The 15,980-nt window shown below is 36.4% G+C and overlaps 2 protein-coding genes across 6 annotated transcripts in view; one reads left to right on the forward strand and one right to left on the reverse strand.

The window, feature by feature from the left end:
- LOC129775129 (probable G-protein coupled receptor CG31760) overlaps positions 1-15,980 on the reverse strand; it is a 189,699-nt gene that overhangs the window by 134,645 nt on the left and 39,074 nt on the right. The gene's annotated exons all lie outside the window — the stretch shown is intronic.
- Positions 6,344-8,564, forward strand: LOC129775131 (uncharacterized). Its single transcript, XM_055779437.1, has 3 exons — positions 6,344-6,566; positions 8,079-8,171; positions 8,311-8,564. The coding sequence occupies exons 1-3, from the start codon at positions 6,486-6,488 to the stop codon at positions 8,392-8,394; spliced, it is 258 nt and encodes an 85-aa protein (XP_055635412.1). The 5' UTR covers positions 6,344-6,485; the 3' UTR covers positions 8,395-8,564.

The following is a 15,980-nucleotide window of genomic DNA, read 5'->3' on the forward strand; positions in this document are numbered from 1 at the left end:
GCATAGTGGGCATTCCATTGCCATCCTTCAACACATTGTATCCGGCGATAACACACGACCGTGTTGGGTGAATGATTAACGACCCGGTAAAAGGACCGCAAGGAAACCCACTATGCGACAGAAGAAAATAAAAATCAATATCTTCCTCGATTGGATAAATGCTATTTTCGGTTGATTGTGTCGTCTGTCTTCACGAGGCTTCACAAATTGGATTCGCTCAAATAAACACATCTTCTCCTCCATAGACTACAAAGACGGTCGTTTGTCACTGTTTATGCCTTCGTACATTGAAAATGGGGATACGTCAACAGTTTTGGGTGCGGTCGATTATGCGCATAATTAAATACGTTCTATCCAATTTCGTGCGTAATAAATTATGATAAATATGTAACAAGTTGAATCAACGTTTGTTTCTACTTCAGTACTTTCGGCGAAAAATGGGATGCAATAATACAGTCGTCTTGTCATAAATTAATAACCTGATTGCACCGTGGTGAGTGTCGGAAAATATTTGCACTAATTAGATAACCATGGAGAGCCTGACACACTAACAGCACATACAATGACTCATTAGTTCCGCGAAAGGAAACAAAAATCCCCTTTTGCCCGATTTACCGTTCTCCGACATCTCATCTCAACATGAAAGAAAGCCCCTGAGGTGCTCACCGAACAACGCGTTTCTTGGAACGGCATGTAGCGTGTCTGCCAAGCAGCGGATAAAAACATTGAGAAGACAATAACATTGAGGGCTCTGGCATGGCACCAGATACAACGCGCTTCTTTGTCGTTTAAATAACCTCCAAAGGCCGGCCGTTTCTTCTACTGCTAGCGGGGGATTCACGCCAGATAAGATGCATTCGCTGATACGCGGCGCGGTGTGATATTTGGTGGATTTGTTTGTTAAAAGCGTTTGTCATAATTGATATTTATATTTTGATATATATTTAAACTGAAACTCAATCACATCTCGATAGAAACAAATCTCAAGCTGAATATATTAGATACTAGCTGACCCGGCAAACTTTGTCCCGCCCAAAATTGATTTTCTGGTTTAAATAATTTGCAACATTCACGTTGCGCGACAATTATTTTTCTGTGCGAGATCTAAATTCGCAGTATATAATTTCTGATACTGATCGTTCAAATCCGTTGCTCCGTTCTTGAGTTAAATCGTGAGGAATGGACACCAAATCATTTTTATTTATATAGATATGAAAAATTTGCCGAAAATATGACTTTCCAATTTTCCAACTTTCCGAATGGTTTTCATATTTTTTTAAGCATACAAACCTAACACAGACTGAGACACATCAATCCTGTTCCTAACTGTTCAAATCCGTTGCTCCGTTTTTGTGTTAAATCGTGAAGAACGGACACCAAATCATTTTTATTTATATAGATCTAATATATTTTTTTTAGATAACAATATATTTTAACACGACCCGAACAGAAAATATAGTAAAAAGTTAAACAATTTGATGATTAAAATGGGTATCTTTTTTTCGATTGCACTAACCGCTCGCTTTACTTCCAGACGCAACGAGTAATATTTTTTCCTACTTTCGTGCGTTAGTTCACAATGTTAATCGATGCGTATTTTGAAATTTTCTCCGTTTGCTGGTAATAGGCATTTATCAGTTGTTGTATTGTATTTTGTCCAATCAATTCGTGCTCAATTCACGTTTTTATCGGTAGGTCTTGCTACTAACAATTTATGTAATGTCGGTCTAGCATATCATGATATCGAGCAATTTGTTTGGCAATATAAAAAATGCAGTTAACACTCCTATACTCGCGCATTGGTCTGTCAGACCGAGAAATCAATAATTCGTTCATTTCAAGTGCCTTTTTTCATATTCTAGAATATTGTTGAATGAAATGTATAAATTAATGTTAGTGGCGAGGAATATTTATTGAATATAATGCATAAGATCATTACCGGACTATTCTTATTTGATTTCAGTTTCTTTTGTAACTGGATTGAACGAATCCACATATTAACTATTCGTCGGCATATTTGTCGTTAGATTGATACGTTCAAAAGCAAAATATAAATGTTTTACTTTCGTATAGTTATTCGCTAAATATAATGGTCATACATATACACACTTGTGGAAGAATAGTAAACAGTAAACTATAAACTAATCGGTAGCTTATGGTAATTTTTAACAGTTACAGTTTCGGGGATATTTTTTTATAATGGACAATATCGACAATTAATAAGAAAAAATATAAGAAAAAGAAAAGGAAGTTCCTAGAAATCCTTTTATTTCATCGTTTTACGCCTCATCTAAAAAAAGGCATAATTCTTAGTTTACCAAGAAAACAGAGACAAAGAATATTAGAAATATGCAAACTTAATATTCCAGAACCTGAATCATCTGATAATTATCAGAAGGTCGTTATACATTCTTCTTTTCGATAAAAGATTCTAAAACCACGCAACAACTACATGAAATGTAAAAAATATGTTTGTTTCGAGCATGCAGTTATACTATGTTCTGATTTTTACTCCTATGAAATCACAATCGATTAATACGTTTTTATGTTAATATATAGCTCTTTATACTTCCATGAATTATATTCAGTTGCTTATTTTTAATTAATAACAGTTAAAAATTCGAATTTCGTTATTTGTGTTGGAGTATCAAAAATTACTCAATTTTGAGGAGGCTGAATTAGATGACTATAAAACATAATAAAGACGAAGAAAACATATTTTTTGGCGTTTTTTCATACAATCATACCCTCTTCTTCAAAAAAATGCCAATACAACCTGAAAAATACACAATGGCAACACTACAGAGAAGTTAAATTTTCGGTCTGTGACACCGTACGCGAGTATACGTGTTATGATTTTGCACGCGAGTACAGGAGGGTTAAAGAATTCAACTGGCTGCTGATTTAGAGGCTCGAAAGGATATACTCACGCATATTAGATTATGATAGCAGGGGTACTCGCAATTTTAAAATATGTATCTCTTCCTTACAAGCCCGCTTCACTTTTTCCAATGTACTTGCTTATTCTCTATTCGATTTTCTATAGTTGCAGAACTCAGCACCCAATGAGATCAGGTCACTACAGCAGTTACACGAACTTCCCAAGACATCACTATTGGCCATAGGATACTTAATATACATCTCCTGGCTTTGAAATTATTACAATTATCTATAAAGTATTTCTGTAGTCATAGATTTATTTGACTTGGGCTTATATTTATGAAGATCTAAACTATTTAGACTTGTGTTTGAAAATGATGAATGATGACTCCTTGTTTTTTTCTGCATAACTGAACTGAACAAAAGGGTAATAATGGCTTTAATGGCATTGTTGTGTACATTTGTGAACAAAATGTGGTTCCGGATTATATCACGTTATCTCATCTAACCCGTTTGAAGGATACAAGTTTATATAGGAAACGGTTTTTTTTCATGGATTCCATTTGATGTATCAAAAGAGAAAAAATACAGATTATGAACCATAAAAAACTTAACTCATATGCAACTATCAGATACAACCGCAGTCTTATGTCAAGATTCCGTCCGTGGCTCTAGGCTCAGGCCCATTAACTTTTTTGGTAGAAATGCGCGGACTGACAGTTGCAAAATAAGAAAATAAAAATATATATGGTTTGTTTTCAGATGTTTTACTAAATATAACTTTCTAGTCGAATTTCTAACAATTTTCTATATACACAATAAGTATCTTTGGGAGCTGGGACAGGAACTGATATTGTGTAAACTGGCTGGATGGAAAGCACAGCAAGAACAATTTGGGACTCAACGTGTTATTTGATGAACGGAAAGTATTAAAAATTTAGAAGAATGTATTTATACATGTAGTAACGCATTTTATCTTCTATTTCAGTTATCGTTTAATCCCTTGACGCCTTTTGTAGGGCAATTGTTACTTTGTCTATGTCTAGGAGTTTAGTCATGGCTTCTAGTTATGTACAAACTCGAGAAATTACGATGAAAAAAGCAAAAAATTTGAGCAAACTCACATCGAAAATTTTTAACAAAAATTAATCAGGCAAAACTTTCGGAACTAGAAGTGGAAAATAAGGGTGTATTCAAGTCTAAAAATTTGAAAAAGCAATTTTTTTTTTTTTTCTTTTTTTTCTTGAGTTTTTTTTTCTATTCGAAAATCTTCTTATTCACCAAGTTATAGTCATTTTAGTGACACAGCCTTGAATAAAATAAAATATTTTTTTCGAAACTAATTTTTCAAGCTGGCGCGCACGACATTTGAAGTTCTACTGATCCATTTCAGCATATAACATTGTACCTCCAACGTAACGCTCTCTTTCACGGAATTTTTGACTTACACCTCAGTAAGTTTTTAAAATAAGAAATTCCGCACACTTTAATCTCAGCAGACGAGATGGAATGGTAGAAGAAAGGGATATTTCTTCAATTAATTGTTTTCTTGAATTCATATACCTTCAAATTTCAAATTATTTTTTATTGTTTTCATAGTCTTTTTAAATGCTGGTTATATAATAAGAAAACGATCCTATTTTTTCTCTTCAGTTACTTCATACAACCCTTTAATATGATCAGACACATGCAGTCCTTTCGTTCAATGCCTGGTTTTCGGTAAAATGGTACAGAACCGGTATTTATACAAAACTATGAACAACAAATTCTTAAAAATTATGTTTTCTCATATAAGACTATTTTTAATAATGATATTTGATTTAACATAAGGAAGAAAAGTATGAAAAATAAGTGTATATGTACATTTTTCCCGTCTCCGATGCCATTAGAAATGAAGCGCCATTAGTTGATGATCTCTAATATTGTATTTTTTTGTCATCGTTATCGATATCACAGAGACGAGCTAGAAGAATTTTTTTAAAGCCACTCTAATAATAGAAAGAACATCAATTCACAGACGCACCAAATAAATTCGATTTGTCACCATCACAGACGTGCGGAGCGCCTAACACGTGGTCGACCGATCGAGTCATGACGTGCAGTAGCCGAATTCCGAGAATATGGTGGGGAATTCCCTGGTGTGAAGACTCCAGACACTGAGACTACAGACTCTACATTGTCTGCTAAAACCTGATATAGGAAATCGCTCAAGCGAGTTCTCTCATCGGAAAACATTTCTCCCGGGAATTAATCAATCCGTATTAGAAAATTTCTGTTCAAATATCCGCAAATTTCCATCCTCAAGCCCCTGAACCTACCACTTCCACTCAACCCGCCTCCGATGAATTTACTCATACAACGCACCCATAGGTTTCTTTCCTACGACCCAAATCAGATGGAAAAGATCTCAAAATCATGCATATCATGAAGGATCTCGCAAAATTTACCTCCATTATGGAACTTCCGATGACAAGACCACAGAAATGCGTGTTGTCAAGGCCAAGTACACAAACGAAATTGTTGCTGACCAACATTTTACGCTGGAGTATCTCGTTTATATCTTCTCTAACGAAGTAGAAACCGAGGGCGCGATAACCGAAACGGATTTCCATCTATTGGAGAACGTTCCAACGATCTTTGATACGAAGTGTGGATGCATTAAGTGTGATAATTTGTACTTTACTGATGGATCCTCTATAAAGAATTTCACAGGGTTTGGAGTTTGCTCTCACATTTTTAAGTTGCATTGTTCAGTACATATTGCTGAATTGGCAGCGATCCCCTGAGCAATAGACAGCATCGCCTCACGACCTGTTCAACACTATTACGTTGTAACGGGTAGCTGGTGAAGCTATCAAAGCACCGGAAAAGCCGGAAAAGCGCTCGTCGTACTTCCTTTCATACAAATGAAACCATGTATGGGAGAAATATGTTATTTGCAGGTGATTGAAAAATCTTGAACGAGAATTGGGTTGAAAATAATTTGATATTATAGTGACGAATTCTGTTAGAAGTACTAGGAAATTCATAGTAAAATGAATTTGTAAAGGGTCGAAATTAAAAAATGAACAGTTCTGTGATTGAACCCATGAACGTTCGCTTAGTAAAAAAACGAGAATGTTTGAAAGTATTTATTAAAAAAAAACCATTTTGGGTGAGACTGAGTTTGCTAGCTAGTAATCTAATAAAATATATTTTGTTTCATTTTTAAAAAGAATGGATATTGTTTCTTTTGCATTTTTTAGAAAGAACAACATTGTTCTACTTATAGAGGTTTTTATATATTTTTGAACATGGTTCATTGATGCTTAGCGTTGTTGAGGCGTTTAGATTTGATTTATTACAAAAAAATAGAAATTAAAAAAAACTTTATTTTTTCTTGAAATTAAATTCTCTAAACGACATACCGAATCCACTTCGTACCCACTACAAGGAATCAATTCGCCAATAAAAGACCGTGCGCATAATAACTCAGAAACACAGTGCATTAGTTCAAATTAGAGAACGTTCGTGGGTGATTGAAAGCAGCACGTAATTGAATCATCGTTGCACCTGTTGCAATAAAGAAAACTAGGAAGAATAAAAAGTGAAGGATTTCGTTCAAAATGAAGCAGCAGACGATTTTAGTTCTTTTCGCGGTTCTGCTTGTGTCGGCCTCTTACGCCGATGCTCTGGTGTTTGTTTATGTAAGATAATCGCTGTTGTTGTTTGGAAAGTAGTTTTATAGGGAAAAAATTGTAACGCATGATTATTGTGATCGTTTTTTCTCCTATTGCAGTTTTTGATTTGGTTTCAAGTGTGTGTAGGTTAAAAAAATTTTTCGCTTAGTTTTCCATGCGATTTATAATTCAATAAATTTGTAATTAGTCCACGACGACAACTTCAGGGTACAATAATCTCACAGTTCAAGAATATTGAGGAATGTGGAATATATATATCCATGCCGATTTGGCCCAGAAATAACTTACATCTCCGTTTTTGCATACAAATGTACTCATTCTGCCAGTTTTAGAATGTTTACTTAGTAAATTTGTTCAGTTGTGCATTGTGCAGCAAACTTAATCGGAAAGATCGTTTGTATTTTGAAACGGTCGCAGCTGTTCTTCACCATTTTGTGAATTCAACATTTCAATTGCTACTGACATTCCCATTGCCAATTCCCAATTGTTACTTGAAATTTTATCAAATTGAAACTGAAATCAAAATTAGTTTACTGATAATTTCCGAGAGTTATCACAAATATGTTAGAGTGCCTATTTCTTTTTTTTTTGTCTTCAAATAGGCATGCCCTGTACATGTAGATATATTTTTGATCATTCCATTAGATGTGTTATCCATGAATGATTACAATTCATAATTAATTCTATTCACTGCAGGTAATATTTTGTATGAGGAATCAAATTTCTGCACGGTTTTATTCTGTTATTTTATTTAACGTTTGTGTATTTAGACTAATCTAAGGCATTATTGAAATTGAGTTAATGCACTTTTCATTAAAAGGCTGAAACCTTTTCGTCATTCCCTCTTAGATAACAATTAACATAACCAACACTGTTTTTTTATCTCGTGTACTCAGTAAGTTTTAAACTTCTCTTTGATATTCTGCTCCCAACGCTTTTTCTATACTTCCATACATCTAAAGTTTTTTACTTCATGCTCCATGTTTCGAACAATAAATTGAGAATGTTCCAGGGCGAAGTGAAGCTACATTCAGGATGATTCTTCCTCTTGGATCAGCCTCGCATGTCCAACAGGCATCCATGTGAGAATTCTTCGCCCATTTCTCATCCTCCGGTCCTGTCGTGCGGCAATAAACGGTTTGACTTTTTCAAGCTTCGAGCATCCGAACCGAAAGCGAAATATCTATGTATGAGAAAATGTTGCGGTTTCGATTTTTTCGGTTTTGAAATTTTAAGATCGAAAATTAATTGATTGGTAAATGGTTAAATTGCGACATTCCATGTAAAGTATCAATATAAATGAACAATCCGTTCCACGGAACTCCATAGGCGCAAATTGGAGAAATATGATGAAATGCGTTGCACAACATTTGCTTGATCGAACGGATTCGCTACGCTCTTCCAGTTAATTAGAAATTGATTGGTTTCTCATTATTTTCCGATTCCGCTGTTTGTGCACACCTTTGCTGCCACCGTAATCACCTGACGTTGACACCACCGATAACTTCGTCTCTCCAGGCGAAGACCTGTGCATCGTGTAAGGCTCTCGGGGCGAGGTATTGTGGTTATGGTTATATCCACTCCAAGGGATACGTTTCCTGCGACGGGGCGGTAAGTATTATTACATATACGAACGTTATTACAACCGGCAGCCATGCAACATGGAGACGGGAAAATATCCGCTATCCCTCCCGTGAAAGGCTGTCCCCTTCCTTGGCTGGAACGTAATTGTATTTCGCTTCCTTCACAGAATTCCATCGCCAATTGTGATGCTTGCAAGAGACGGTTCGGACGGTGCGTTTCCGGGGCGATTACCGAATGTTATGTCGGTTAAGGACTGGTATTGATTTTGGATTTCTAGAGAACTGTCTTATGGAGAGAAGAAATCAAATGATATACGCAGAATAGAATTAGAATTGACGAAAATTGCATTTATTTTGGGGATTATCTAAATTCATTGTCATACTGTTCAATATTCGAAATAAACTTGAAAATGTTATTCAACCCGGCGGGAACAAACGAAAAACAAGAATTACATATATCTGAGAAATCCTTTGATAGCTTGAAACCAGCGATTAAAACCGGGGAGAGAGGCAGTTAATTTTAAAGAACTCAAAAGGAGTTCGCTCTAACCGTGAGTGTGAATCAACCCATCTTAAAACCATGAGTGTGGTGCTAAAAAAAAGGTAGGTTCCGTATGATCTTGGGCCAAGAGGCGTCGATTGCAGATTATTAGGGGAAAAAACAACACCAGCGTGTGTATGTGTGTATTCCTCACGCTAGATAACGATCTAAGTCAGTGAAATTACACCAAAACAATCTAACGGGTGTTCAATAAAAAATTAGAATGATTTCAATACTTTTCTGTAAAAAAGTAAAGAGCGTAATTTTTTTTCTCACCGCACCGCTTTTTTCGCTCGGGTGCTGTCAGTTCGATCAAAGATGGCGTCGAAACAACAAGCACTCCGCTAGCGCGTTGTACGGTTCTTCGAAACGCGTGAAAGTCAAGAAAACAAGTTTACAGTAGACCACTTTCGAGACAAAAATCTGCCGGTAAGCGCTGCTTACCGGATTCTGGCAACCCGGAACGTCGAGCGGAAGACCGGTAGTGGTCGTCCAGCGAATATCATGAAGAAAAAGAAGAAAGAATCTCTGAAAAAGTTGTTCGACAACAAGGGCGATAAGAAATTGCGTGACGCCGGCCGAAAATATCGCTACTCCCATTTCTACATCCACAGAACCGTGCTGAACAACGAGAGGTTATTTCCGCTGTCAAAGTCCCACATTCTCGGTAATGACCGGTACTATACCAACAACAAGGCTTCTACATCCCTCGAGGTGAAGTGCAAATACAAGCATAGGATTGAGAAGAAAGTTATGCTGAATATTGCAAATTCCGATAAAGGGGCTTCAAAGCCCTGGTTTAACAAGCCAAGCGGACTTGCCATGAACCGGAAAGTGTACCAGGAGGTGTGCCTAGAGAAGATTCTGGTTCCGTTCTTAGAGGAGCAAATTCTGATACGTCTTCTGGCCGGACGAAGCGTCATCCCATTACGCCAAGAAGGCGTTGATACCGTACGTACCCGAAGAACGGAGCGGTTACGATGGGAAGTGGTGTTCTATTTCAAAAACCCTGAAAAATATCCTAAAGAATACATTCCACTATTTCGTTTTTTGATTACTATAAAAATAATTTACGGCATACACTCTGTCCAACTTATATAATACCACCCTGATTATATTTCGTTGCAACACAAACAGTTAGAATTTCAACAAGATTCATACATTGTAGAATGCTTAGAATAAAGTATATTTAACGTCAATTTCTTTCAAAAGAATTGTTTGTTTATTTATTGTATTTAAATATGATAATTTCAGCTGTCAAGTTTCTATAAGAACATTTCAGAATTCATATGTATTATCAATGAAAAAATCAAGACTATTGCCTGATTTACGTGTCAATAATTGGCAACCTTTCCATTCCGGCTAATAGCCGGAGAATTTGTGTTGGAATACTGTTTTCCAAATTCTGCTTAACGGATTTCTCAATATTTTTCCATGTTACCGGAATTGCGGCCTTGAGCTCTTCAATGGTTGTGTACCGTTTTCCCTCAGTGTCGATTCTGCGTACAAGATTTTGAAAAGTACTCAAGTCTGGAGAGCGAACCAGTCAGTTAAAAAAATAAGTTTTCTCTCCTTAATCCATTGCTTAGTTTCCTTGCTGGTATGAATAGTAGCATTATTTTGCTGGAATGTGAATTTTGGGTGACGAAATCCACTCAACAACGGTAGGAGAGAGGATTTCAGAACATGTATGTAATCCTTGAATGGTGTGAAAACTATCTTGAACTTTCCGGTTGCACAGAATCCCGCCCAAACAATGCACGAGCCTCCACCAAAATTCCTGGTTGAAAAATACTGTTCCAACTTTCGTAATACACGCCAGTACCCGTTGAAACCATCAGGACCATCCAAATTGAACTTTTTTTCGACACTGAAAATAACCTAGCAAAGTTAAAAGTAAAAAAATAATTGAAGAGCTTTTGGTTATGGTATATAGCAAACTGTATTCTTTTGAAAACGTTCTTTGTCGTGACATACCATGGCAAAACTCAGACGCTCTTCGATGTGAGATAGTCTGAGATTAGGAGCTTTAACCTTTTTAAGCCCTCTTTATGTAAGGACTACTTTTTACCAAAATTTGACGAATTGTCTCCTGTGAAACATTTAGATTCAAAGATTGTTTATTTGCATGAGCGATTTTGAAGTATTCGAAACTGTTTTAACTATTTCTCGATTATTGCGGTCAGGGAGCTTTGATTACGATATATGGAGCTATCTTCTTTTTACCGTATCCTTGAGGATTCGTCGAATAATTGAAAACTACTTCATGAGATCGTCCAATCTGACGAGCAATTTCTCTAATTCCAACATTTTCTTGGTGAAATGCATCGAGTTGTCCTTTTTCTCCATCCGTGAACACTTTTCCTTTCGGCATTTTCAAGATTTATTAATCAAACTAACTAAAAACAACGGAAAACGTAATTGGTCTTATAGAAACTTGACACTTGAAAAATACAAAAACATTTGTTTGAGCTCAACGCTTGCACACACACATATGAAAATCATGCAGTGCATGATATCTACCAATACAAATCAGTAGAATATAAATTGAAGCGTTGTTTGTTTACAATTACACAAAGCAGCAAGATCACCTGGTCTTATAGAAGTTGGGCAGAGTGTAGATTCTGATCTGATTCACTCATACTGAAGCTTTTAGTTCTCTTTTTACAATCAGAAAAACTGTATTTGTTGAATAACATCTATAACTGTTGTTTGTTTTTTCTCTGCAGCCCCTTTAGCAAACTGCTCATGGAATCCATCAACAGAACCTTTTTTCCGCTAATTCAAAGCCTCCATTCGCAGTATCAAACTGCGAAAGTTGTAAATTAACTCATCGAGAAAAGAAAAGCACTAGAAAAAACGGTTCCCATTTATTTATTTTTTCCACTCCTTACATTTGTTGGACAACCGTTTGCATGGGGTGGTATTTGTCTGCAAATATTTGTTCGCAGGGGAATGAACTTCTTCAATGAAAAACAGTAAATTTCCATAACTAATGACGATTCGGTGTATATTTTCGCGCTGATTCACTTGTGGGGGCGTCTTCAAATATTATGATTGCTTTACATCTAGAATGATCCACAATTAAAATACGGCTCAGGCGGTGCGCAGAAAAAAATACATCAGCCCCCATTTAGCTTCGGTAATATTTTTTACCCTGTATCGACCAGAAGCCATAACTTCTACGCCCAAACAAATCGGATTATCCACAACCGCGTGGTAGGGAAAAGCGTTCGTATTGTCGAATGATATTCTTCTGTCGCATCATCCGCTCCGTTTGGGGGATTGCCTTGGGCTGTGAAATAACCGAAATTCTGACTGTTAGCACAGTGGGATTGGGTGTGTGTGTGTGTGTATGTGTGATGAAGCATCAAGGAATGTAATCTGACGAGCTTTTGGCCCCTCCGATGGGGATGGGGACCGAGAGTGAGTTTGTAAATTCAAGTTTATCCAACAATAACGTTGAGAACAGAGATCGGATCGGGAAGAAAGGAAGTCGGTTGGATATCATTTCAGACGAAATCAAGTGATGCTGTATTTCCAATAGAAGCCGACTTATTAGAAGAGATTTGTTTCGGAATCTCGGATTGTTGTGTCAATACGATTTATATAAATGAGTAATGATATTTCCCATGATAATATCATTTTGAGAGTAATGGTTATTTTTTAATTAAAGTTAATGACTAAAAGTGAGACTCGAATTTGACGAAATATGATGCATATGGAGCGTCTCCATTATTCCTGACAGTACTTTTTCTGTATTGTAACATTTTTGCGTATGCATTTCATTGTCTGATTGATTGGAGTTGTGGGCAGTATTAGAGATTAATGTAATGAAGTGATTCACTTTCAACTTTATTTTACTTATTGAAAATAAAATAGTTTATTAGTTTCGTGTTTGATTACTACACCCCAACTAGCGTTTTTTTTATTAAATTCGTTTATTTTTACAGGCTCAGTTACATAAGTTTAAAGAATAATTCTTAATTATTGTTTTATTACTATACATAAACATTTTATTAAATCTAAAGCAAGTAAGGTAGAAAACCGATTACTCGCGGTGTACTCGAGTTTAGAAGGATGACATATTTTTTCAGGAAAAGGATGGGATATAAGGAAATTGCTACAATAATGATAATCTCACACACTCAATTCTTAAATCTATTCGTATATCTATTGTGTATTTACATTTCAACTTATTCTACTGTTTGTAAGGGGATCAATTGCTCGCAAAGGATATAAGGATATAAGGAAAATCACACACGAACATCGATAGCTTTAAGGAAAATATATATTTAAGACATGTAATCAAGGTCTAACCGAGCCAACACATCTCTCACCGGCACATTGGGCTGTCTTCCTCTAGCCCGAAGGGAGTCTTCTAAATTCGATCTGGCGGCAAGATACAACTCGCACGACCAAATAACGTGCTCGATGCTTGGCCACAAACACAAAGATTGTTGTCGGCAAGATTGATACGAAAGAGTAGCGCGTCTAACGAATAGTGATTGTACATGAGTCGGAAGAAGGTGCGAATAAAGTCCCGACTCAAGTCCAGACTTTTGAACTATGGTTTGAGGCTAACCTTAGGGATAATTGAGTGGAGCCACCGGCCCAATTCATCTTCGTTCCATTTGCGTTGTCAGTTAGCGATGGTATTTTTACGGACTAAAGAATAAAATTCATTGAAGGCGATTTGACGCTGATAAATATCGCCTTCAATCGCACCTACCTTTACTAATGAGTCAGCCCTCTCATTACCCGTCCCCAACTAGCGTTGGCAGAAAACATTTCATCTTCGGCAGAAAAAAAATGCTTTTTCGTGTACTGAAGGGTAAAACAAACAAATAAAATCTCATTTTTATTTGTGTGTATGGGAGCAGACATCTTTTTCTCTCAGACTGAACGTCAGCTTGGGATTGTACCCAATAAAAAGTCTAAAGGGTGTCAATGGGGATCGAATCAAGGCCGGCTGGAATGCAAGGCTGTTCTACACAACCACATAGCTACTGGTGATGTTGCATAAACGCGTGATAATATTACATCTCCTTATGGAATGAAGTTGGAAAATGTTTTCTAAGAGTAAAAAGAAGAGCATGAACGTGAATCTCTATCATTCTGGGCCTGGGCCGTGTATGTGACCAAGTATGCGAAAAGGTTCAATGCGTGCTCATTTGCAATGTGTCTCTTGTGTCAAGTACAATTGGTCGAAAATATCGTGAAAAGAAGTGAGGCTAAGTAAGTAAGTGTCATTCGCTCGCTTTTTTTTATCAGTGTCACTTGTTTACTTTTGTCCTTAATAATCAACCTTTGTCTTGGAGTTTATCACTCTTTTTTCCACGGCCACTTCACAAATCGAAGGTTTTCCTGTTACACACTGTATCAATAATTACTTTTATAGATATGGTTTGAGTTAAAACCAAAACTTCAAATCTAAAATAAACATATTGAGTTATTAATAAAATTTGTTTGACAAACAAGAGTTATTCATTCATTTTTTTGGCATTTGAATCTTCGTACATCCCACTCTAGTAGAAGACTTTTCACAGTTTCGTTTTTGCGGATGAATTGGGAGATATTTACTCAATCAACGCATTATCAAGTCAATTATCATTTCCAAATTCTTAAAATTTATTTCGCAGTTGCACAATGTACATATTATATTTATTGAAATAAACTACAAACCCCAAGGAAAGTTTAATGAAACGGGCAATACAACAATATCAATTAGAATAAACATTAAATAATCTATCAAACATTGTTCAAAATTAAGTTTTTAATTTTGGTTTCCTTCAATGTAATTGAGAAGACATTTGAAGACATTTTTTTCATACCATTTGAAAACGTCTGAAAAAATCACCTGACATCCATGATTTGTACTCATGAATCAAAACAGTGAGGAAACTTGGGACTGCGTTACTAGGAAATAAAACTAGAAGTGGGTTATATCTGTGATATTACCGCAAGGTGAACGTAGGACCACCGTTGGCTTAGCAATAGGTTGACCGAACGAATCGTTCGTAATGCTGTTCTGGTGTACACCTATTAGTAATCTTTTGAGCTTTTATTGCCCTTGTTTAAAGAGATGTTGTATCTGCAACTGAAATTGCTGTTAATTTTTAATCTATTCGAATTCTTCAACGTAATAAAAGAAGAAGAATATTTGATTAGTGAGGTGTAAAGGGTTCTCAAAGAAATAGAGATTTGTGTCCAAGACCGCATTGTTGACGCAGGACTACGAAATTATTGTATACAATTCGCTTGTTTACCACTTTGACTGGAGGACCGGTGCAATGCCGCTATGTTTGTCTGGAGATCTCATTTTCAATAACTATAATAGTTCGATCGGGTGAACATCGGGGCTTCGTAATCCGTGTATTTTATGAAAAACAATTGTTAAGTGATTCCAAAACAAAGAGGCTTTAATCTACATTTTGACATTCCCCGCTCAGTATCGGTTTCCTATGCGTGAATCAATTCGAACGTGGTTAACCCGTGGGACTGCCACAAAAGCACAATTTTATGATGCACCATTGAACTATGTCGAGTTGAAGAACACTTTTATTTCAAGTTCCATCTCTAAAAATTCATATTACCCAGGGGTCAAATGGACGTGATCATATCCGTCGCAAAAGGCATTGCGAAGAAATGCTACATGAGTTTTTCGCAAATTATGAAAAGATCGGTTCCCCTGAGTGGGGTTGCAAACAAGCACAACTTTCGGTTTTGGGTGGCTACCAATCCAAGGGAACCCAATATACTATATTTATACATGCCAGAGGTTACAATATACAGATTTTGAACCGTTCAAGCATCTGGGTCTGATTCAGCGCGTCGAATGTTAAAATATCGATAAAATGCTTTTTTGTCGCAAGCACTAGCCAATTGTTTTGGATAAAATTTGAAATTATTTTTCTTTTGAACTTAGCCAGGTAAAACCGATGTGACATCTGAGAAACTGCTGACTGCTTGCTAGTTGGAGCGAGAATGAATATTAAAAATCACGGAAGGCTTATTTATACCCAATAAGTTATAAACGGGTGCTTCCGTGGCAGAGTGGTTGGCGTCAAACCTAACATGCCAGAGGTTCGGGTTCGATTCCCATTCAGGTCGGGGGATTTTTTCGTCAAAGAAATTTCCTCCGTCTTGCACTGTGGTCACGTGTATTCTAGAGTTTGCCACTCAGAATGCATTCAAGGCGTGTTATTTGACATAGGCATCTCAACTAAGTACTAATAAAAATGACGCAAGTAATATCTACGTTGAGACGGCGAAGTTCCTCTAGGAACGTTAGTG

Source organism: Toxorhynchites rutilus, chromosome 3, assembly GCF_029784135.1.
Source record: "Toxorhynchites rutilus septentrionalis strain SRP chromosome 3, ASM2978413v1, whole genome shotgun sequence".
Classification (NCBI taxonomy): Eukaryota; Metazoa; Arthropoda; class Insecta; order Diptera; family Culicidae; genus Toxorhynchites; species Toxorhynchites rutilus.

Bases quoted from the DNA above. Each gene is read 5' to 3' on its own strand.
- LOC129775131 (XM_055779437.1), top strand. From the start codon at position 6,486: ATGAAGCAGCAGACGATTTTAGTTCTTTTCGCGGTTCTGCTTGTGTCG. The intron at 6,567-8,078 runs GTAAGATAATCG...TCGTCTCTCCAG, and splicing joins ATGCTCTGGTGTTTGTTTAT to GCGAAGACCTGTGCATCGTG. The intron at 8,172-8,310 runs GTAAGTATTATT...CTTCCTTCACAG, and splicing joins ACGTTTCCTGCGACGGGGCG to AATTCCATCGCCAATTGTGA.